This window comes from Pestalotiopsis fici, assembly GCF_000516985.1.
Source record: "Pestalotiopsis fici W106-1 unplaced genomic scaffold PFICI_Scf_4, whole genome shotgun sequence".
NCBI classification, from domain to species: domain Eukaryota; kingdom Fungi; phylum Ascomycota; class Sordariomycetes; order Amphisphaeriales; family Sporocadaceae; genus Pestalotiopsis; species Pestalotiopsis fici.
Window position 1 is genome coordinate 1436736 of NW_006917094.1, and position 24290 is coordinate 1461025.

At 49.4% G+C, this 24290-nt stretch overlaps 4 protein-coding genes across 4 annotated transcripts; 3 read left to right on the forward strand and 1 right to left on the reverse strand.

The window, feature by feature from the left end:
- Window positions 1-912: 912 nt before the first annotated feature.
- Window positions 913-2069, forward strand: PFICI_06422 (Proteasome subunit alpha type-6; the record flags this gene model as incomplete). Its single annotated transcript, XM_007835003.1, has 5 exons — window positions 913-919; window positions 1022-1084; window positions 1204-1298; window positions 1383-1595; window positions 1683-2069. 5 exons carry the CDS (start codon window positions 913-915, stop codon window positions 2067-2069), a joined length of 765 nt encoding a protein of 254 aa, XP_007833194.1.
- Window positions 2070-4721: 2652 nt separating this feature from the next.
- On the forward strand, window positions 4722-5486 carry PFICI_06423 (uncharacterized protein; the record flags this gene model as incomplete). The annotated part of the gene is made up of 3 exons (XM_007835004.1): window positions 4722-5029; window positions 5091-5256; window positions 5349-5486. The coding sequence occupies 3 exons, from the start codon at window positions 4722-4724 to the stop codon at window positions 5484-5486; spliced, it is 612 nt and encodes a 203-aa protein (XP_007833195.1).
- A 3250-nt stretch (window positions 5487-8736) lies between these two features.
- On the forward strand, window positions 8737-9552 carry PFICI_06424 (uncharacterized protein; the record flags this gene model as incomplete). Its single annotated transcript, XM_007835005.1, has 1 exon — window positions 8737-9552. The coding sequence occupies one exon, from the start codon at window positions 8737-8739 to the stop codon at window positions 9550-9552; it is 816 nt and encodes a 271-aa protein (XP_007833196.1).
- A 4179-nt stretch (window positions 9553-13731) lies between these two features.
- Window positions 13732-15973, reverse strand: PFICI_06425 (uncharacterized protein; the record flags this gene model as incomplete). The annotated part of the gene is made up of 3 exons (XM_007835006.1): window positions 13732-14613; window positions 14675-15588; window positions 15646-15973. 3 exons carry the CDS (start codon window positions 15971-15973, stop codon window positions 13732-13734), a joined length of 2124 nt encoding a protein of 707 aa, XP_007833197.1.
- Window positions 15974-24290: the final 8317 nt, after the last annotated feature.

Here is a 24290-nt window from a genome sequence, read left to right on the forward strand (position 1 = left end):
AAGCGAGCGAGACGTTTTTGTTGCAGATGAAGGAGGGGGGAAATAGGAAGCCGAAAATGCACTGCGGCGATGCAAGAGACTGAAACTTGCAGTTTCCACACAAGAAGTCTTCCAATGGTAAGGCGAGGACTACAGATTTGCTGGCTCCAATGGTTCGCAGGGTATAGATTGGATGGGCTGCCAATGTTTTTGCGAATCCCGAGCTGCTCGCCAATTTGGAACTCGATGCGACTGAAAAAATCAAGCCGTTTCCTCCCGGATCTCGATTGGAACCGGCGATCGTTTATGCAAGCAAGCGACAGGAGATACACAAGCGGCGCATCTAGTTGGGCGTTGTCGTTGGGCAATTGAAGGACGGCTGCCAATGAAGACTTGAAAATCTGCTAGGCATTCTTTATCGTCACTTATCGCGAGCATCATTCGCTGTATGCAACCTTTTTTTTTGGTGGGGCATATTGAACTGCGCTGGTAACATGACCCACTTTGGCGGGATGAGAGGGAACTTCTCTTCTTCCGACACCCGGGCACTTGCTTACCTCATACAGAGCAGAGAGTGCATGTACTCTTGTACCTGATGTAGCTCTTGGTCAATTGGCCAGAGCTTCTACCCGCCAGCAGCTGTCCAGGTCCAATGCTCAGTCAGTGCTTCTAGGCAAGCTCCAAGCAACGCGTCTCAGCTGCCCCAATGCCCCCAAGGCTGGCGAGCTCACATCATCGCCTTGCCTAACTGCCTGTCACTCTACTTACAGCCTCCCTCTTTCCATCACCAACACCATCAACCTCCACACAACTGACGACTTCACGACCAACTGCATTCTGCACGATTCAAACAAAAATTGAGAAATACTGTGACCTCACAAGAGCTTCAATCCTTCTTCTTCTAAGCCGCCAAACCCCACAGCTTCCGCCAAGATGTCGGGTGAGTAAACGTCACATCTAAGCATTCGAGAGACGGCTATCACCAAACTGTCACTATCTCTGGGCTAGCAATCAGGTGCTAATCATGGAACTTTGGGTACAGGCAGCGCTGGTTTCGACCGACACATCACCATCTTCTCTGATCAGGGTAGACTGTATCAAGTCGGTATGTAGTAATCGCACGGGCGGACAACATGCCACCAACATCGGCTCGAAAGATGACGGTTGTGCGCAAAACCGGAAGATGAGGTCAGAATGGCAGGCTGACGGCATATCATGATACAGAGTATGCCTTCAAGGCAATCACAGCTGCCAACATTATGGCAATAGGTGTCCGAGGCAAGGACTGCGCCGTCGTACTTTCGCAGAAGAAGGTTCCCGTACGTGATCACCACTTTAGAGATTCTGACTGTCCAGGATCTGGTCGTTTGTGCTGGACATCAATCTGACTTGTTACGTTACAGGACAAGCTGATCGACCCGTCCTCGGTATCGCACATCTTCCAGCTCTCGCCTTCCGTGGGTTGTGTCATGACGGGCTCTATTGCAGACGCCAGGGCTTTTGCACAGCGGGCTCAGGGCGAGGCTGCTGAATTCAAGTACAAGTATGGTTACGAGATGCCTTGTGATGTCTTGGCCAAGAGACTGGCCAACATCAGTCAAGTTTACACACAAAGAGTAAGTGCTGGTAGTGCGATAGCGGCAAGGCTGGCACTGTTCGCTGTCTCCGTATATCAACCTTTTCTTGCTGACATCTAATAATAGGCCTACATGAGACCTTATGGTGTAGCAACGACACTGATTTCTCTCGACGCCGAGTTTGGCCCTCAGCTGTTCAAGTGCGACCCGGCTGGATATTACGTCGGATACAAGGGCACAGCTGCCGGACCCAAGCAGCAGGAGGCGCTCAATCACCTGGAGAAGAAGCTCAAGAACAAGGATCATGCAGACGGCACATGGGAAGATGTCGTGGAGCTAGCCATCACCACGCTAAGCACGGTGCTGAGTATGGACTTCAAGAAGGGTGAGATTGAGATTGGTCTTGTTGGAGGTCCTCGAGCAGACGGCAAGCCTGGCCCCAGTCCCGGCTTCAGAACTCTCACAGAGGACGAGATTGATGAGAGGCTACAAGCCATAGCCGACAAGGACTAGATTCAGGGGTCAGATGGCTGAGGTGTAGGGCGTGGAGTTACTAGGTACATTGACCAGGGCAGGGAGAAAGCCTACTTGCTGACCAAGACCGCGGCAAGATAATCTGGAGGCTTGTGGAGCACATTACAACAACGTGTTCTTCAAACACCTCGTGTCAACATTACTACTAGTGTCATTCTGCAATATCCCAATAGACTGGGTCTGCGAATAGAGTGTGCTGATGAGGGAACCCATGGCGTAACGGCAGCCAGCCTCGTAAGGCTAGTAGCTGAAATCTTTGCTAAGAAAAAAAAAATTTAACCATGCTCGGCTGCTTCAGCCTTGATGCGTTAAATGTGATCCTTCTTACTGGGTCGGCTAGAAGCGACGGGATTATGTGTGGGTTGCGGCAGGTACTAGCAAGCTGGCGTCTTACCATTGCTTCTGACCTGCATGATTTGAGTGTGCCTCCAACAAGGACAAAGTTATGACGTCGCATATCTATCTTTTTACTTTACCACATATCATGTTTTCTATGTGTTTTGCTTTGTTATTCTTATGTGGGCATTGTTTATGCATACCTTATGTATTGTGAAATACAGACAATTGCTAGATGGTTTTGCACAAAGACCGGCAATTGATCTCTGAGCCGACCAGCCAGCTAGGTTAGCTTGTTGCACTTGCAATCAAGTTCTTGAGTCCTCATTTTTAACTTGCCAGTCTACGAGGAACGAAAACCTTATGCTAAGCTTGGCTTCATGCAATATATCAGAAATACCGAAATCTATCCACAATCACTTGATATTCAGCTAGGTATGATAGGTAGTATATACGCCAAAAGCAAAGGGAGAAAAAAAAAACCACTGACTAATAACTAGCGTAGGGCCCAAGAGTGAACCAACCGCACTGACAGCCAGTACTCCGTCATCATCATGGTTACATGCCAGTTTTACCATGCCGAGCTGAGTACAGGCGGCCGGCAGTGGGGGTGGTTGAACATGATTTGGAGTATCAATCAATCAGTGTATGCATGTACCATGTCTTCAAGTATCTGTAATCAATGATGGGTTCATTCTTGACACAACATTGTCCAGCTCTTATGTGTATGCAAATGATTATTTTTCAATATAATGACCAGCTGATGTTGATAAGGGGGGTTGTATTCTTTGATTATTTTTTTTTTTTCTGGGGACCAAAATTCCTTTTGTTTCATGCATTCTTGGTATGCCATTGCCTTCCTCCACTACATCCCTTCCCTCTTGGTGGTTGCCCCCAGTCTCTAATGCAGGTGCTACGCTACTGCCAAAAATATTCATTTTCAGCTGAGCCCGAACCTGCGTCCAAGGCCAATTGCGCGCTCTGATTGGTCGTGTCACGTATGATGTTCTTGCGGTCCACACCGTTTTCTCAGCACGTCTTGTCAAGATGCGCTTCACTACCAGGCTGCATTTGGCTCCAATGTCCTCGTGGCGTTGCTGAACTATCGTCCTGCCTTTCCCCTTCCTGGCACAAGGTCGCGTTTTCTTACTAGTAATGCAGCAGCAGATGGGCCTTGACGGCTACAATTCTCGTCTGACGCCCCCTCAGCCTTCTTCTATCAGTCATACTGGAGCCAGCCCGTTAGGTATACATGGGATGGATGGATGGATGGATGGATGACTGGCTGACTGACACCCTCAGAGTGGATTATGGACCACGGGCATGTCGGTAAACGGCACTCCTCAACTGGCGTCGCCCAGTATCTCATGGGCTTGTACGCTTGAAACCGAGACACCATAGCGGGAACGGTTTTCCCTCCCCTCCCTACGACCCGCAACCGTCGCAAGGCAGATTGGCTGCTAACCGGGGGGGCTTTCCCATCGCACAACTATCTGTCCCCATTCCACAGCTTCTCAAGGATGCTTCGGGTTTGCCCTCGCACGCGATGATCAGGGATGTGCTGCGGTCATGATATCTCCGATTCGACAGAGATGGACCCTCCCGGCACGCCTTGGTGGTGGTCAAGGTAGCTGACCATGAAGAAGAGATGGATGATGATGACGATGTAGCTCTCTTGGTTCACGTTGTGGCTGCATTGGCCGGTGGATGCCAAGTAACACGAGCTATGCACACTTCTTCAGCAGCCCAAACCTCTCCTCTGCCTGCCTAGCTCAAGCATCGTGAACTTGAACAACAACAACACGTTTTCATGACTGTGATCATGACAGCCTGTTTTTTCGAGAAGTGTCAATTTGTACAAAAGCCAAGTGAATTCGCCTCCCATCATGCATCATGGAGCCACTCAAGCGGTCACATCTCAATCATCGTCTCCTCCAGCAGGTGGTGCCTTATTCCTTCGCAGAGCCGTCGCCAGTTTTTATCCGCCGCTCATTGCCCTTTTCGTTCTTGACAATTCTGATAGCAAATTCCGCGCTCTATCACAAGCTTCCGGTCCTCTTCGATAGTTGGGCCTGAACAGTCACGTAACCCTACCGCCGAAACCGTTAGGCTAGCCCGACCCTTCGAAGAACACGAGTCAGTGACACTATTTAATAATACCCTATCACCCTCTGTCTCGTCTAAGTGCTTTCGAGAGGATGGACGGATGTAAGTACTCAAAAACAAAATCACCCAGAAGGAAGAGAGAAAGAAACAGCCAGCGAGATCTGCGGTCCCTGTTACCATATCGGGATTATGGATGGTTCTTCTCCTGCTTCTACTATATCGCCAACGCCACAGAGCCCCTCCCTGACCACTGCGGCAGTGAACGAGTATCGCACCGCACGGGCTGCAGAGATACTGTCCGACTTTCGAACATTACAGTATTACATCGCGGCGGTCCCTTCTGAGCCGCCAAACGTCGAGGACTACTACACGGAAGGGTGGGCAGCGCTGCGACAGTGTTCACTCGACGGGCAGCACATCCTCAATTGTGCCGCCGACACTTCTGTTCCGCGGTCTAATGGGGGTGAGGATGAACAGGCAAAGGCCGAGCTGCAGCAGTATGTCTCTCCGCCAAGGTAAACACCATCGAGCAGGACAAGGCCACTGACGGTATGCCAGGGTGACACTAGACGCTTTTGCACGACGACACGAGGCACAGAAGATCTATCTCCGCCAGGCTGCAGCCCAGAGATGGATCGAATACCGAGTGCAGTTCCTCCAAGACGGACGGCCGTCTTCCACCAACCGAAGACAGTTGCGCGCCTGCGACGAGCAACTGCGTAATGTGAGTGGTTGATGGTTTTTTTTGACTGCAATACATTCGCGCATCAAAGTGGTCTAGAATTCCTGGGCATCACAGCTAACGTGTTGCAAAAGGAACTTGCACAGATCACGGACGAGACGATCTACCAAGAGCTTCGAAATTCGGACGCAAACATGGGCCGCTGGACGGCAGAAGACCCAAGTCTACGGGCTGTGCAGCGCTGGGTACGCTCGCGACCGCAGACAACCTAATAATACTTATTGAACAGAAACAATACCCTGAGATATTTACGATTCAACGGACCACAGTACTTGACACTTCTGGGAGGGTTTTGCTGGATTTTCTGTCCCTTCTCTTTCATCATCTACGGGGTTACGGACGGAAAAACAAAAGAGGACTTTTTTTTTTTCCAACACAGAGCAAGAGCTAGACTCATGTTCCAGGATACCCACCTTGAAACCGAAATCTCGATTATTTTCCCGTGGCGTCGACATCGCATACCCTGTCCATTGAGCAGGCGACTTCACTTCAAGAGCTTATTGGCTCCTTTTACATTATACGATACCGGACCATATCCAAAGTCTTTTACAAGGGGTTGGAGGAATAAGGATTTCATTTAACATGATTCAATGGATTGAAGGGAAAGAGCAATGGAGGGAGAATTGCTAGCTGCCTGGAGCAGCGTTAGATTATGGGGACTGTTGTGTATACACTTAATACACTGTGACTATATCTGTCAACACAAGACCTTACTGGCAACGATGTGGTGCAATTGACGTCAACAATTTCCCCTTTCCTCACTTATGCAGCCACACGATCTCTGCCATGGCATTATTGCTGGCAGATCGGAACACTTGAAGCTGATAAGCTCTAGTGCGACTCTGGGCAAATGTCCACGGAAACATGCAGACGACGCCATCACGGGTTGCCGAACCTCCCACATGGCGAACCAGATGTGCCAAGTCGCCGGGGTGGGCCCCCCTTGCCGAGCCCTATAAACCGTTGGAAAGACGATATTAGCTCGGGCATGGTATACATAAGAGCCATGAGTACTAACTGTCTATGGTAATCCATGAGAAGAATAAGAAGAGGGAGACGAAGTGAAGGAAAGATTGGTTTAGAAGGTGAATCCACAGCGCTACTGCAGTTGCTATTCTGCTGGCTTGTCGCTCCCGTAAAGCGGCCATCTTTTCTTGTCTTTGCCCTCTTCCTCTCCCTCTCTTTCTCTCTCTCGGTATGTACCCAACTGACCGCCCAACCGGAGTGATTCCGCATACATAGTAAAAGAGGCCTATGTAACAAGGCTATGCTACACTAGACATTACCAACTGGCTTGGGCTCGTGACAAGTCCTGGTGTTGATCAAAACAGGATTCTCTTCTTATCCTCCACTTAATTGTGCCCGTTATTTTTTCTTGGGTTTGTTTCTATATCCGTTCCGGCTTGTCTGATGGGTCAAGTTCCACAGAACAGGCTAAAGAAACATGAACCGGGGATCAGACAAAGTGGAGAGAGGCAGAGAAAATGGACAGGTTGATTTACTAATAAATTATCAACGTCTGCCGTTTTTTTTTTTCTCTTGTCAATGGTCTCCGGGTCTAAGGACTGGTTGAGTTTAGCTAGTCCGGCCTGAGGCCACGCGCCGGCCCGGAATCTTGCTGGAAGCAGGTCTAGTTCGGTACGGGCTTGACTCGGTCTAGCAATAGTAAATGTCTCCATAATCTGAATTATGCCATTGGGGGCTTCATTTTGAGGTTTGGGGGACAAGAAAAAGAAAATGAAATGTATTTTTTCTTCGGGGCCAAGAAGAGTGTCCACATTGAAATGGGCATTGAATCTCGGTCAGGTATTGGATGCGGTACGTAGACCCGCTCCAAAGCAGGAAATACTATTTACGAACGGTTGATGCAGGACCCTCTCAATTTGCGGCCTCCTGCCTCTTTGTTGCTCACGATGAATCTTGTGTCAATAAGGATCTTCGCATGGAAGTTGGGATTTGCGGTTGGGTTCCGGATAGAATGCTACGCCTGCTACGCTTGCCCAGTCGGTAGTGTGCATGTGACGATGGAGACGACGGGGGTTGACGGGGATCTTGCGAAATTCCGATGTGTCGTTGATGGGGAAATTCTCTAAAACCCAGATGGAAAATACCATCGCGTCAATTCCCGCTTTCTCGAAACCGAGTGCCCGTCAGTTGATCTCTAGGTCTTGCACTTGTTATCTTCCAGACCATGGTTTGAGCGACCAGATAGTCTCGACACGAGTAAAATGTCTGCCAGCGGCTACTGACATTAGATGAAAACTCGGCACTTGTTAATTTTCAACCCATTGGCTGATCGTCCTGTCTCAAGTCATACTAGCTCTAGAATATATGTCAAGGGCACTATGAATATACTGGCTTATCGCTGCAATTCAAAACTCTCTGCAATATACTAACTTTGGTAGCCTCACGTAAGCGGCTCGTTGCTTAATGAACGGCGCGAGCCCGCGTTCCATGTAATAGTGTTCCCTAGTGCACGCTCTTGGAATGAGGAGATTTCTTTTTCAGCTACACAAGTAGCTGAAGTGCTAAATGAAGAAAATAATAGTGAGTTGCATCGTGACTCATGTTGGAACTATCACATAACCCGATGCTCGCATTCTAACATAGCCTGCCAGCCTGTTAGTGAAATGCTTGCGAGCTGAACTGGAGCTGTCAAACACAAGACAGCCTTACAATCAGGCTGCAAAGGCCAGTCTACTATTTCCAGACTATCATTAACTATAATTGGTTCATTAGCATCTGCCATATCTCACAGTAAATGACGCACTTTCTTCAGGAATCGGAGGCATCAAGAAGATGACAAAAATGCCCTGCAAAGCTGAATTCGATGCCTTTCAGCTGCAGCGGTCACGGCAGGAGCCGGGGTTAGTCTCCAATGTCCAGCCCCACTCTCCACCAGCCAGTCCATGGCCCCTGCAGGTGCCAGCCCAGCAGCAGTCGTTGAAGCCCCGTTGTAGTGGGCGGTAGGTACGTACTGCTACTATCGAACAGAATTTTCTCGACAGCCTCATCATCAGCCTGCTCTTTTGCCAAGAGTAGCCACAAGACTGCAAAGACAGAAATCGCATTTTGTATCATTTGCGCATCTCAATAAACCAAATTGGTAAGTTGTATGAACTACAATGTCCTGCGTTCCAAGAATCCTCCGGCTGTCCTATTCGGCATCGTGCAGTCTCTTTGCACCATCATGCTACAGGATTTTGCTTGGTTGACGGAGAAGGATTTCTGCGCCCGTCTCGATAGAGAATTTGTCAACATTTCAAAGCTCTCCTCTTACGTATGACCCGCTGCAGAATCTCCTCTATTCCTTCTCTTGGCCACACACATACACACACCCAGGTTATCCACCTCCTCTCTTTTCCCGTCCCTTCCTCCCTCCTTCTTAACGCCGACAGAGTCAGGCAACCCTGAAGAAATTCATCATCATCATCCCCTGAGGCGAATCCTTCGGCTCCTACGATGGCATCTTGCAAGGTTTGCGATGAACCCCTCGTGCTCGAGGTCGAGGATGAGGAGGTTGGCGGGGTTCAGACGTTTCCTGACGACCTGGAACTGCCCTGTGGATGCCGCTTTCACTGGCAATGTCTCATGGACCAGGCTTCCGAGGTTGCCATGTCGCTCAATTGCCCAGCGTGCCACAGCCAGCTCGCAACCAATACGGCTGGGCCATCGGTCACGAACCCGTTCCTGCACGTCAGCGCGGGCGCGCGCATCCTGACGAGGTACCACAACGAGGGCGGGTTGCAGGAGGATCTTGATATCCTCCCCGAGATCACAGAGGAGGCCTACCTAGAAGCCAATCCAGAGGCCCGTCCTGCACGTGCTTTCCATGTCATGTGCACCGAGGGCGACCTTGACGGCGTCGTAGAGCTGCTACGCGCTGTGGATCGAGATCAGAATGCCGCCGGCGCCGGGGGAAGCAGCAGCAGCGCCGCTGAAGACAATGAGCCGTCGCTGAACCCTGCGCAACTTATGCGCTATCAGGATCCCCTCAACAACTCCAAGACGGGCCTTCATTTGGCCGTTGAGAACGGACAGGAAGAGATCGTGTGGTTGCTATTGTGGCTGGCATCGCCGTTGTCCGCAGAGGTTTTCCCTCCTGCCGCGGTTAATGCGGCTCACGCCATGGGGCTCCAGAGGCCTGCGACAACGCCCGCGGACGACATTCGCCTGTTGCAGGACAATGGCGGTCGGACAGCGGAGTCGGTGGCTGCCGGAATGGATGGCATCTGGAACCTCATTGTAGAGGCTGGAGCCCTTCGACCGGGAGTTTGAGGTTCCTAACCTCTCTTGTCAGAGATAAGGGGAGCAGGTTCCCCAATACGCTTGAAATGTGGTGTATCAACAGCCAATACGCAGTCAATTCGACCCTAGGTTCGACGAAGCATATCTTTAGCCTAGTTACAAGAACGATTGCTTGCATCGTCTATGCGTGCAATGGAAATCCCACGGACCCCAGATGCGGATCATGTCCACTCAAGAAACCACGATTATACCCTTGCCCACGGCCGAAACCCGGAAATCGGCCTCATGACTGAATATGACTAAAGCCCGCAGACTCTCACAATTGTCTCCACGAGGCTATGAGAAATCATGACTCTCTCACACATATTGAAGCTTTAGATGCGCCAGAGCCCCCAATAAGGATCGGAGGAATGCGAGAGGCTGCGTGGGCGTTTTGCAAGCCTCGTCACCTGAAAAGATATCGATCCTCTGACCAAAAAGGAGAGCAAAAAGAAGCCAAGAAAAACTCGGCACGTGGACGCGAGATGATGCTATCCCGTCTAGTGACCAGCATGTTCCTCCCATCTCGTGTGTATGCATCACAGTGTCTCAATCCCCCTTGTTAGCCGAGCCCCTGTCCCGGTGTCTGCATACATCTGCGTCAAAAAATACACAGCAAGACGTGGGAACCGACGGACTTCTAGAAACGATCTTACATGGCACTGCCCATGCGCCCACATACCTTTCCCCCCTTGCCACAAACGTCCAATGTTTCCGTCCCATTATCGCGAAACATTCCTACGGAAGAGAAAACATGCTGCCTTTTGACTGCTACTTATTTCCATGTTGCTTTTGCACATTGACAGTCCCACGACGGCACAGATGAACATGCTCAGCAAGTTGCAATTGATGGGTGGGCGGAAAAAAGTCCAGGCAAGCCCTCACTCACATTCGACACGGAGTGTTCCCGTTGGGACGGACCCTCGGACTTTGTTTTCGGAACATGACCCGGAGCGGAGACCATAACCAAAAACCTCCATGCAGCACCAGCACTTCTTGTTCTTCCCCATTCGCTCGCAACGCCCGGTTACCTTTCCCCACCACCTTTTCTACTTGTGTACTCTCTGCCAAGGATTACTGAAGCAATGATACACAAGACACACACACAACACATGGCGCTTTGATCCTATTATGCACTTTATTCATTTATTTTGTTAAAGTGTATGCATTAGACTGCAGGGCTCCACAGGTGTCACATATGCAACATACTCTACAGAGTACTTACACATTATTTTGTAAGCAAAACTGTTCTAACCCAATGCCTCATGCAAACCCGGCCGAAAGGTATGGTGTGGGGGGGTGGAGGAAAAAAAAAAAAAAAAAAAGAAGGATCTACTATTTACTTTTCGGTAGTGGGGTTCATGGTTGTGCGTGCATGTTCGTATCTATCCGATCGAGAAGGAGAAGAAGCAAGGAGACAAGAAATTATGGATACGCTTTGTCTTGGTGCATTGTTACCGTTTGGGAGATACGCTGTACAAATATGCTTAAAATCACGATAATAGCACAGCCTAATCCAAAGTACAGTTACTATACTGAAATCAGCGCCAGGAGTGTGAGGGAGAATGTGACCGGAGATGATGGGACTTTTTCTATATCATTTTCTTGTGTGTGTATATATGAGGGTATAGAGATCGGCGGATAAAAGTCACACTATTGCACTGAATTAAGGTTTGCAAATAGTCCCAGTTGTCCATTTCTTTGCACCGTACAAAATGTCAAAGCGCACACACACATACGCGGGGGCATAGCCACTGATAATCGAGACGGCGGGTTCAGGTGAGGGGAAGATCTTGGGGGAGATTTGTCTGTGATTGGAAAGTGTGAGATGGGATAATGGGCAAATTTCTCTATTGAGAGAGTGTGTGTCAGTGTGTTAGTGAGCTGGCAGAAGTGCCCAAGAAAATGCTAGTGTGTGTATGTAATGTGGTGTTGTGCGTGTGCGTGTGCGTGTGTGTGTGTGCGCGCGCCAGTCTTCTTTCGTGTCAACAAATGCAAGCAAGCGTTTGCATATGTTCCAACTTTTCTTTTCCCATCTACATACCATGACTTTTGGGTAAAACCAAAAGTTAGACCTGGAAGAGCAACTGTGGATTCTGTCCATGACGGGGAAAATAGGGGCAAATGAGAAAGCAAAAAAAGCAATAAATACTCATTTTTCTTTCCCATTTTGTCTACTCATGTCTGTGCTCTACAGAAACAGTGACAGCAACATCGTCTTGGCTTACATGGTGCATTCAATTCCCCCAATTTGTCTTAACGTCCTTTGGATTGTAAATGAGTGGGGCTGGATGAAGCTTTGGTGGAGGGGAAATCCCGATTGCCCTATCAGATTGAACCACCCGATAGAGTATACAGAGAGATGTGGGAAAAAGGCTCGTGGTATCACAAAATGGGGATGGGGAGGGGAAAAGGACATGGTCGACAGTGAGGGGACATTGCCACATTATCGAGCTGAAGAATGAAACCTCTCTGCTTCTTTTTTTTTTTTTTTTTTTTTNTTTTTTTTTTTTTTTTGCTGGGAATATTGAATAAGTTACATTCGGTTCGCCCGGGCCGTGTTTTTCTCTCTTTCCTTCTTTCTATTCATCTCATCCTCTGGTTTATTTCTGATCGGCTGAACGCGCTGACGAGAATCCTATTTGAGAAAGGGGAAGGGGGCTAAAAAGACACAAAAAAAAGAGGATTCAATACCCTTCGTATATCTCAGGATTCCGGATCGCCTGCCTTGCCTTGCCTTGCCGCGCCGGCAGCGGACTCCTCGGCAGGACTACTGCACTCTGTAAAGAATGTACCTAGCTCCGTACCTTACACTAGGTATTACTATGTAGGTAATTCAGAATCCTTCCATCGTGGAGGAGGATTTAAGCCCTTGAAGGGTAGGCATCGCCCCACTCGTGGCCAAGAATCCCATCTTTTCCACTTTGTATAAGCTTATCTGTCTCTCCCTGTGTGTGCCGAATCCGTGATTAGAAATGATCAGCTTCCTTCTCCCTCTGCTGAAAAGTCTCCTTCCTGTATGTGGCGGTAACAGACAACGAAACAGAACGCACAGGGCTCGCAACGAACGTGCTGTTTGATGATCAGCTTCCTGCAAGCCATTGTGGCCCAAAAGGGAAGGGCGAGCTTTGGGCCGGGTGTCGGTCCATGTGCACAGACGACCGGTTTCCACTTGCGGATTCTTGGAAAGAGTCCGGCTCTCAGGCGAATCTCAGATCGGATTCAAGAAATACAGTTTGCTTTGACCTCCTTTTGCAGCGGAGCGGTGTGCTAAACATAGGCTCACCATCTTTAATCTCATATAGTGGCTCATACTGTATATGTAGCTAGTATTAGGCTGTGGCCTATGGAGAATCGCATTTTGCAGGCAACACGATGGAAAATATCCAAAATCTTCAGGCATATGGCATGGTATAATGAAATTGGCACGCAAAAATGCCCGTTGTATTTTATGTAATGTACAGTTTTGGAGACACTGAGGACCTTCTGGCTCTTTCAGTTGCCCCAAACACACTGCGTCCCTTTTTTCTTCTATCCCATCGGCTTAGTGTATGTATACTCCTACATCCTCTGCTTCTTCTGGATAAGAGCAGCCAAAGCGGCTGCATCTATGCAGTCTCAAATCAATGTGTGTGTGTGAAAACAAGAACGCCACTTCCCCCTCACCGCCTATACCAATACAAGAAAAGAAGAGAGTTACAAAGAGCGAGAAAAGTTAAAAAGTCTTTGCCGTCTCGAAGATATGATAAAGTATGCCAGTCGCACTGGGGTATCTCAGATCGGCCGTTATTCGTAGATGTATCAAATACAAGTATTGCTTTGCCCAACTCCATAAATGTGAGTAGAAAATTTGATAGGAAATTATAAAAAGAAGGCGCTCCAAGACGGAAGCGTCAGATGTAGAAAAGAGTGAAAAGTTTTGAAGGTGAAGTTGAATGCATGTTGGCAGTGTTGCCGGCACAAGAAAACGCAAATGAATGGGTATGGCGAATACAATCGGCCGTGATGAAAACTCAAATGAATGGGTATGGCTAATGCAGTCGGCCGTAAGTTGTCATGCGTGATGAAATCGTGAAAAGGAGCGTTAAAATGTGACAGGTCGAGCCAGTCATGATGTAAAGATGTAATGTTCCAGCATTGGAACCAAAGATTAATAACGAATGGAAATGTCTAGGAAACTGACACCGCTGGAGGCTGGAAGACTGCAGAGGTCAACAAGAAGCCCTCATTAGCGGAATCATCCTTCAAAGGTGGCGTTGGGGCAGGTGGCGACATTGGTGGTGCTTTGGTTGTCTTCTGTGCCGAGTTGATGACAAGTCCGCTGCCGTTGAGGGCCTCGTGACTCTGGGCGCGATGAATCTCCTTTCTCTTCTCATCTGAGATATCGGTAACCTTGATAGGCTCAGGAGTGTGTCTTCCTACACCACTGAGCTTGGTGAACTCAGTCTCGACATCGGCAAGGAGAGCGTAAACGTCGCTGTCTGCATAAATTCGGATACTTTCCATGCGAGCAAGAGCAGATTGGTGCTCAGAAGCGCTATCGTCCAGGCATAGACCAGCGGTAATGCTCTCGGCGGGGACCTCTGGTATGACAGATGGCACGCGAGCCACAACTCGTTGAGGAGAGGATGATGGAGATGGAGCGTACGCTTGGTGTTCCACCTTGGTTGGGCTGCGGGGTGGAGTGGTGGCTTCAATCGAAGCATTAGGTATGCGTACACCCATGGCCTGGTGAAGAGACTCGCTGGCACCAGCAAGGTCGACTGGATTGGAAGCCAAAGTGGCGGCGGCGGCAACGTGCTCAAGAAGCTTCTGGCGGACCCGGGTTCGACGGTTCTCAGCGTGTTCCAATTTGGACACCCAGTCGTCAATCGAAGCATCCAGTTCAGCAAGTGCCTCTTCCTGCTTGAGCATGGATTCGTAGCTGAATTTTGCAACACGGGGCGAGCGGAGATATTGACAGATGCGAGAGTGGAGGTTGCGTCGTCCAGCCCTCAAGGAAGTGTAGGTGCGACGCAGATACTCGGTCCGATCGTCGAGGTGACGGAGTTCCTGATAGATTGAGGCTATTAGCTGCTTGTTCATTTCCGCCCATTTGACTAGTCCTGCATACCTTAGAGAGGCTTTCGACGTGTTCCTTTCTCAAAACCTCGAACCTCATTGCCTGGCCGTAAGCCTGCTTCTGCAGGTTCGCAAGCTCCTCACTCTCAATCATCTTTGATGCTTCGGTAGGTTTCCACCCCTCAGGCAGGGTCTCAAAAGCACGACGCTCTGCACTCTTACTGGCCTTTGATGCTGTGCGTCGTAGAGGGACGCCGACACTGCTTCCATCAGTTCTCTTTCTAGGACGTCCACGCTCCATGATGCTTCCGGTGTCCGACTGGTTCCTTCTGTGTGACATGGCGGCGGTTGCCCGAAGAGAAGCATCGGCTTCCGTCCTATAGGACATGGCAGTGGCACTTCGTGGAATCTCTGCTTCGGCTCTGGGTGTCGACATTGAGTCGTTGTTGGGTTGAGGAGTGCCCACCGGAGTGATGTTGGCGGCCTTTTCCCAGGGCCTTGGCGATGCTCGACTCTCTGCTGGGGCAGAGATGGGCGTCGGTGAAGTCGATGCTGTCACGGCAGACTTTGGCGTGGTCATGTATACTGAGGCTGGCGTGAAAGGAGTGAAAGGAGTTCTAGTCCTGGGCGAGTCCTCGGTTTTTGCACTGCGTGGGCAGGTATCACTGGCGTTGCTGTTGTTCCCTGAACGAAGTCGACTGAGTGACAGCTGATGAGCCAAGCGTGGAAGAGGGCCGGTCTCCTTTGGAATTACAAGGGGGGCAAGACTCTTGGGGGACATTGGCTGTATACTTGCAGACACACCGGTCATCTGAAGCTCGGCCATATTTGATCTTGTCGATTCATTGCTTTCCCTGGTTGTATCGTGCAGGTGTGGAAGAGAGTCTGCTAATTTGTGTCGACGCCATGAGTTGACTGGAGAGCTAATGGATCGTTCATGAAGAGGAGGTCGTCCGGGAATTGTTGCTGAGAGTTGTGAGATGCTTGATATTAACACAGGATACATATTCGAGTGCAACTCACGAGAGTCCATGGGCACCTCATGCACAGTGGTCATTGGTCCCAGCTCAGGAACGCTGACCTTTCTGCGTCGGTTGAGGTGATGCTCCTTGATTCTAAGTCTCAGGCTTGACTTTTCCTTTTCCAGCTTGTCTGATTTCTCGCCAGACTGTGCCATGGCTACTGCAAAGGCCTGCTCTGGGTCAAGCTGTTTTCCGGAAACCACTGAAGGGAGTTGCTTCTCCTTGGGGAAAAGCTGATATTTCCTAGCCTCTGGGTGCTGCATCCTCCAAAGATATGGCTTTCTCTCTTCAGATGAGCTTATGGATGAGGTGAGAGATGCCAACTGCATCACAAATATTGGTCAGCTACAACTGCTGCAGCAAGCATAGATACATAAGGTAGGTTTGATGAGAGTGTTGATATAGTAGGTGAGTATAAATGTGCTTCTTACCGAATCCGTGGAGGCTTGCTGCTTTGCTATATAGCCTTCAAGAGTGCCATCGGCATCAAGCATGCAGCTGACTATATGAGCCATTGGGCCAGGGACCCCTTCGTTGGCGAAGCGGGATGGTTTTATGTCAAAGCCAACCAGACGGTGGGTAAGGACTTGGGCGAAGAGGAAACAAAGGATCGATGGTAGTTCAGACGATATAGCAGGCGGAGTATATAGGTATGCATGCACTAGTGAGAAGAGCCGGGCGTCTCAAGCATAAATGACGAAAGGCGAGAGCTCCCTGCAACTGGGTTTGTCTTTGCTGGGTGTGTCAGGAACATGCAAACACTTTAATAGAGGCTCCCACTCGTCATAATAATAATGATGGACATATAGGGTAGCTGGGATGGAAACACTAAGGAAGAACTGGTAGCATGCCAACCAACCAGGCCTGGGGATTATTTGGGATGAAGTATACCGTCCGTGTCGTTTGATAATATGCTTAGCCGAAGGGTAAGAGAAAGGGAAGGGGGGTCTGGTAAAGAAGTGAGAGAAGCAGATAAAAGTGTCACACACGCTCACACACAAAGAGCGAGAGAGGAGAATGAGTTCGAGGGACCCTTTTCAGGTACAAGCGAGGACATCGGAGGGGTGCGTCCCAGTGGCGTTTTGAGACGTGGTTGAGGTGAAGCTGCAGCTGCTCCCGCGGACTGGAACGGAGTAGCATCGTGTATGTGCGTTGCGACCGACCCGGAGTCGATCGTGGTCATTTTCATACTAGGTACCTAGCTTAGGTAGGTAGGTAGGTTGTAAGTCATGGTTCTATGCATGTACCTACATTTGGGCAATACACCAAACCAAAACCAAACGGTCAATCGAGTACATGGGCACATACATAACAGACCATTTCGACACACAAGAGAATACAAGTAGAAAAAAAAAAAGGTCCGTGGCTGGCGCAGGTTGTGGTAGCGATGGTCTCGAAAATGTCGCCAGGATCGGAGGAAGCTTACGAGAAGGAGTATCGACCGACAAGGGAACGAGCCCCAGCGACTGCATGGGATCAGGGATACGTGAAACCGCTTGAGCATGCACTCGCAGGGTTGCCACTTCCATTTTGTGAGTGGGAAACTTGACCCCACTAAGAATGAAGCCTTTTTTTAACTGCCCACGACTTAGCGTAGATCTCCCCTGTAAGAACACCATTAACACTAATAATCCAGTAGAATTGAACTGCTACTATTTTATCAGCTTTTTCGTTACCTCACCTTACCCTGCCAAGATACATATCATTCCCCCATGAGGAGGAGCCACTGCTGCTGCTACTATGTGCTACCGGCAACTCAGGAACTTGAGACAAGGATGGCTTTCTTTCCTTCTTTCTTCTTCTTTCTCTTCCCCCCCAATGCCTAGGCCGTAGTACGGAAAGCTTGATCTTCATGGCTGTTCTCCTGACATGGCGTCTCTTATACTGGTTTGGGATGGACAGTGACGGCTCTGATACATGCATAAGGGGCCAGGGTGGGAAGCGACTGGGAATTGCATTGGATCCATTGGCCAGGCTTCCAGACGCAGCAAGAATAACCTGTTACCCGTATCTACTGGCTTGAGGAAGAAGACTGACCAAGAAACATGCATGATGTTGACGTTCGGGGCGATCACCATAATACCAGGAGTAGACTACATTATTCAGGATACATGGTATGTACCTGATGCTGATCTTCTAGTGTACAGTTCATGTTGGTCCTACTACATCCATGGGCCTCAAAAATAGCACGGGCTTGATTGAAGCGTCTTGTTTCGCCATGCTTTGGAGAAATCAGCCTATGAAACCTCATTGCCACGCACACTCTGGTTCATTTCGCACGATCGGACGGACAACTTGCGGGACGCCGGCTATAGTGGTAATATTGTCATCGTCGCCGAGAGACGGGACAGTTGAAGGCAAAATGCAAGCGAGGCACCCACGAGACTATCGCGCACGTTTGCCTGCGAGATTGGAAGCGGCTTGAGCGGAGAATATCTACAGATTACGCCATGAACGTTGGAAGCCCCTATCCGAAAGTTGAATAGTATTCACTCACTACTGACTAGGAGGCAGGTTAGTAATATGCCTGCTTGCTGCAGTAGTGCGGTAATGGTGGGTTATGATTTCTTGTAGGCACGTATCATACTTACATTAATAAGAGATGGGTTGGGCTATACTATGTAGGGATCACGCCCACCAATGCTGCGCTGATTGGGCCACCGTTGAGTTGACAGACCACAAAGTGGATGTAATGTAGGGTAGAATGTTGCAACTCATTCAAGGTGCATCACGTACCCACGGTAAGTTTGCACTTGTCTGCGGCTCAAGTGCCGCACTTCACTGCTTATTCAGTGGGGTTGAGCAGAGGTACTGCTTCAACTGTCTCGTGCCTCTTCATGGAGTAGTGATCGGCATGGCAAGCGTACTCCAAGCCGATCAGCCGTGTCAATCGGAAGATGTCATCTCAGGGACTGCTTTTCATCTTTCTCATGTGAATGCTGCTCGACTCAATCAGCGGTATACCGCGTCTCGGTTAATAAATCACGGACAACAACGACTTGTGCTCAGGCGCTGCGTGGTCAATCAGCCACCCCGATACTTAGTAGTTGGGTCTAGCCTAGATCGTACCAGTGGCAGTTCGTGCGAGAGGCTAGTACGCAGCCTAATTTATGTATTATGTAGTATTCAATGTTAGAAGAGTAGCGTTTCCTCGAAGCTTGATTTTTGCCCCCAGTGTAGCGCTCTCGGGTCGTTGCGAAGAGAGGGGAAAACGGCCACTCTTAGACGGTTATACCGCCACGGAATATAGCCCGTTGTCAAAGACAAATCTGACAGCTTCAAGCTATATCGTACCAATCTCAACTCCTGTCATGTATCGGAGCTTTTCTCAAAGTATATTCAAATGACTCTTGAAGACACGATGATCATATCCCGTCTAGTGCCTTTGAAACTACTCCAGGTCATGGTAGGCAAGTATCTTGCTGGGTCTTCCTGCTTCAAGACAAGGCTGGCGAGATCGAGTCCTGGCCGCGTATGACGCTGCTTCAATTGGACGATCGAACGAATACGACTCTGTGTTGTTTTGCTCCGGGCCAGATGAACCAGAATGAAGTCTGATGACAATCTTTCCTTCTATTCCCAAATCTTTTTGGTACTTTTTGTGTCGTTTTAGTGCTTCATTATAGTAACCAGGGTCAAAGCCACTGTCTCGCGGGGTTGGAACACAAGGCTACTAGTACCTACTACCGGCCTATGAATGACCAATGCCGATCGACCATGCGCACTACGGTAACCACATACTGAAAAGATCGACATTGTGTTTATCAGACGAGTTGACGGGAATTATTCCGGACAATACAATTCTCGCAGGCCCAGCAAATAAGCGAGCACCTAGCTTGGGATCAGGATATGTTACGCACGGAGAATTTTCCTCGTGGCAGAGCCAGGAATGCTGAAAAGAAACGCCCCCCCTCCTACGTTAGCCACCTAACCAGTCAACTAGCGATAGCAGTATCTAATTTGGAGCGATTGTGGCTGTTGCATGAATGATCGCAACATGGTTACGCAACGGATGACTGCCGAACTTGTCAGAGGAAAGCCACACAATCTGGTACGCCTATGTCATTTGTGTGGCGCATCGAACGACGTCGTGGTCATTGTGGCAATCTCAAGGCAATAGTATGCTTCAAGTGCACGGAAGAAGAAGGGTTTGTTTGAGGGCTGGTTGGGTTGATGTCATATCATCTTGCTCCTCGCCACGATCCCCAACCCTTTGGCGTTGGGAACTCTTTTCTCGACAATCTACTTTCCAGCCTGGGGCACTACTACATAGTATTGGAGCCTCCGTCACGTCACCAAGACTATGTTACTGTTACATATACGTCAAGGCGGACGTGGTACGGCCCGGCCGATCCTGTATGTCTTTGTACCTATCTCTGAATAGTAGTCATGTTTATAGGGCGGAGCACGCGCTATGTGTTGTACGGTGCCGTCATGAGATTGCTACACCACCCGAGCCAGCGAACGTTGTAAAACTTGGCATGACAAGTACTGGTCCCTAGCCATCACCTATCTCCGCCACTACCGTTTCCAGACATCAGAAGAAAAGGCATTACAAGAGAATGACCAGTGATGGCTTCGGAGCAATCATCCATCTTTGGTCTGGCGGTTCTCAGCGCTGAACTTCACAACTCAATGCATAAGCGCCTCGAGGTCTAAGCTACCGCCTCTAACGGATGTTTGAGAGGGGGTCACCCGTCCTTGATGAGTTTTACGGATTGGTGCATAAAGCGTAGTACATTGGACACAAGTTACCAGCTTGAACCTTGTGGTAATATGATACTAGCAGCACTATTCTGTATTTTGACTCTGATAGCCCGAAGAAGCAATTCTTTGCTCTGTGACTCTATCTTCTTGAAAACGGGAGCTTTCTTTCTCTGTTCATTTGAGTAAGGGTGTGGGGAAGAGCCGACGGACGGCGCTCCGCAGAATGGGGATTGGGCGTTGTTTGGCGCTCCTTCAGCGGCCGCAGCTGGTGGTAACCCCTCCACAGCACAAGCACAGCGGGTGACGGCGGGGGAGGTCAGAGCTCACATCAATACATTACATTACCATACATAGGCTAATTAGTCTACCAACGATCTGGACGGGTTTCGATTCTCATTAATTTGCGACAGACCACGGGAGAACTTATCAGACACCATCCAGGCGCACCGTTTTCACAGACATGGAGGCTTCCAGCGAGCAAGCAAGTCCTCAGCAAGGTCTTTGCGCTGCACTAATTGTTTGGCACGGTTGGGGTCCCTCCCTCGCTTCCAGACCCAGCCGTCCAGCACCTCGGTATGCCAAAGCCAAAGAAAGCTTGCCGTCTCCCGAGAGAGAGCACCAAACCCAGCCCACCATGGTTCTTTTCGTCCATGATAGATCATGGCCTAACCTCATTCCTGCCCTGTTGCCGATGTAAGCTTGGTGATGCCAAGGCTGCGATACGGAGATCACTTGGCTTTGTCATTGCCCTTGGTTGCTTGACTGGTACAGCTTCGAAACAAGGATTCCTGTCTGAGCACTATACTCGTTGCGCGATAGCAGGAAAATTTCATGCCATTTCATTGCTGCCTCAGTGACAGCCACCGAGCGTCACATTGTCACAAATATAGCCGGTCGCCTTGGTCCTCAGGGAGCGGGCAGGACAGACGAGGTTGAGCGAGCAGCAGACATTATGCCTATCTGAGGAGCCGGTCCAAGTGCAAACACCCAGCGATACGCAGGTTGCATTGCTCCCAGTGTTGTCGACCTCGTCACGGCTAGCTCTACCACAGTATGTCAGAAGACCTCCTCAACAACCGTCACACCGCTCTCGAGTCTCGACCGTTCCTCACCATGATTTGTTATTAGAATAAAGAAAACATGGTAGGTGATTTCATTTCTTTCCTGTCGAATGCAATATCTCCGCATCTATCACTGCAACCCACGATCTGCCGGGAGTCTGGCCTCACTGGATCATTTCTACATTGAGTACTCTGTAGGACATGAAGCAACCCATCCTCCTACGGCATCCTGCGGCAGTTGAGCTAGTCACAGCAATGCCCAAGTTATGCGTTGCATGAACGGCATCCTCTTGCCTCAGGAGTATTACGGGCGGCAGTTGTCTTCTGCACACCCAGGTGCCGCATGGACATGTTGGATTCTCCGCGGTGGATGGAAGATCAACTTGATCAGCACCAATTGAATACTGAATCATGTTTGGGGGTCGAGCTGGCAAGTTGTTTAGGTATCAACAACCCAATGCCTGCCACTCCTCTCTATCTGCACCGTTTTGCGTGGTTATCAGATAGATCAACCATGCAGTAGCCATTTTGCTGTCCAAGAAGTTGATCAGGTAATCACACACCTTATCCCTAGTCCATTACTCCTTGTAGCAGATGGCCCAGGTCACAATTTGAACGGTCACGAGTCATACTCAATGTTACGTCGAAATGGACAGCACCGAGTCCAGCCACATAGCTTATTAAATAATGTTGCAGTCCTAATTTCCAGTGCGCGATGAGGTCCTGAATCATTGAAACCAGCATCTGCTCTCACCCCGCTTTCCCCTGACAGGCGGGGGTCCAATACATATGATATGGATCTGGCACCTGCAGCGATCTCTGCACACCTCGAGGTTTTCATTCATAATATCGGCCGCTATAAGCCTGGCTACCCTGGCGGGAAGCCAAGGGTTTGGGCAGACCACGAGGGTGCGGACCTATCGGGCGACGGACCGCTACGGCAAAGCTTATGTGTGCCCTCCCTGCGCTTCCTGCCCCCCAAGGAACCATGGAACACAAGAGACGCTTGCTAGGCTTGCTCTCAGCTCTCTCCTCCCGGCCGAACTTCACCTGAACCTAGCGCAGCCTCCCCAGAGACTAGGTAACCAGAGTTTGTCTCGTCACAAGAGCCCTGCTTGTTTCCACCGGAATGGGACCCTTGGGATGTTTGAGGAACCTTGTTTGGAGAAACTCCACCTATATTGGGCATGTCGGGGGGTCAGCAATAAGTGGGCAAAATGACACAGGACAGAAACTAGCAGGCAATACGAAAAGAAAGAGAACATTTTCGGAAAGCGATTCGTAAAATTAGCAAGCTTTAATTACTAGTCACTAAGCGAGCATCATCGGCGGAATAAATAGAAAAAAAGGCACAGAGAGCTCTTATATTTTATATCTTCGCTCGGCCGAAATGCACATCACCGAAGACATCAGAACATGATTGTTGGTGATTACTGCTGTCTAGGCTCGCAAGTTGCGGGGCATCTCTAAATCTAGACTTCGGAGAGTTTTATCTCATCTAATGCGGCTCGTTCCGGGATCGCATGTTTCTTTTCTTTCTATAACGTCCGTGTTGATTTTTGGTATTGCATGACTAGTAATGTAATTATCACGATACGATTCGCAATGTGACGATTCGAATATGAGCGTGCATCTGTCGTACCATTATCGACACGCACTGACAACTCAGCAATGTATAAGAAAACCTTCGAGCCTTTGAAAAGCCTTGGTGTAACGGAAGCGGAAGAAGACGGACTTGTATCAACTTTTTTATTGACAGGTTGCGATTAGGCTACACCTCACACAGACCAATATATCTGGGTCATGGCTAAGTGAGCCGTCTATCTAATTAACTGCCTATATGTCTTGTCAACTAAGCATCTGGGTAAGCTTGTTCTCCATTCACCGTTACACATTACCTCAGTTTCCACTCTCAACAGGGTCAAAATGAGTTCCACTGCGGAATTCGACAATGCTGTATGGAACATGGCACTGTCACAACTGTCGTCCTTTTGTAAACCTTGACATAGCTATAGCTATAGACTCCATATGAGTAGCTACTACGCAATTCACACTTGCTTCAAAAACATTGTTCAACATTCGGCTGGGCCGCTGCCGAAACATTTGCATCAATTTCTCAATTCGAAACCTCAAAGATAATAGCAACCTCTGTTTACCGACCATACAAAGCTATCCTCATGAATCAGGACCCCCTTTTTTTCTTGTTCTTTTTCCCCCTCCGCCCAGCGCCCAATCTCCACTGGGCTGGATCTCAAACGACTAAACTTAAGCTCGTCGAGGGTCCTGCCATGTAACAGAGCTCAAGTCCCCTCCCCTCCCCATTCCAAGCCATCAGCACCATTAGTGACTACAACCTCACCTCATGGCTATTTCGATTTTTTTTTCTCCCCCTTATCCACCGAGAATTGGTCCCCTCTTTTCGAAATGCTTCTTGGCTCACCCGCATGATTGCTGCCGAGTGCCGAAGGGGAGGAAAACAATCTGAAAACACGTCTCGGCCTTGACTACTAAATGCGTGTTGATACACACTCCACTGGGCCTCAACCAAACCCGCCAGAGCAGTCGAGAATCAAGCCATCGCGCTGTCAATAATCACACCCACCTAGACTGCCAGAGAGAAATCAGAGAGGCAGCCCAGAAAATTTCGAAATCCATAGAAAGGAGATTTTCTTGGGCATGACCGGGGTGCCCAGTGAGCATTGGGAGGTGTCCGTCTCGTCCCTATGCAGACCGGAAACGTATCCAGGCTTTTCCTTCTCTCGTAATGTCCGCAGATGATATGACCGCAGCAAGCAGCGAGTTATGACTCTCATTGTAGCATTTCCCCCATCTTGTCAAGGTCAAGGTCATTCATGCAGGCACTCTGACCCTGAATGGC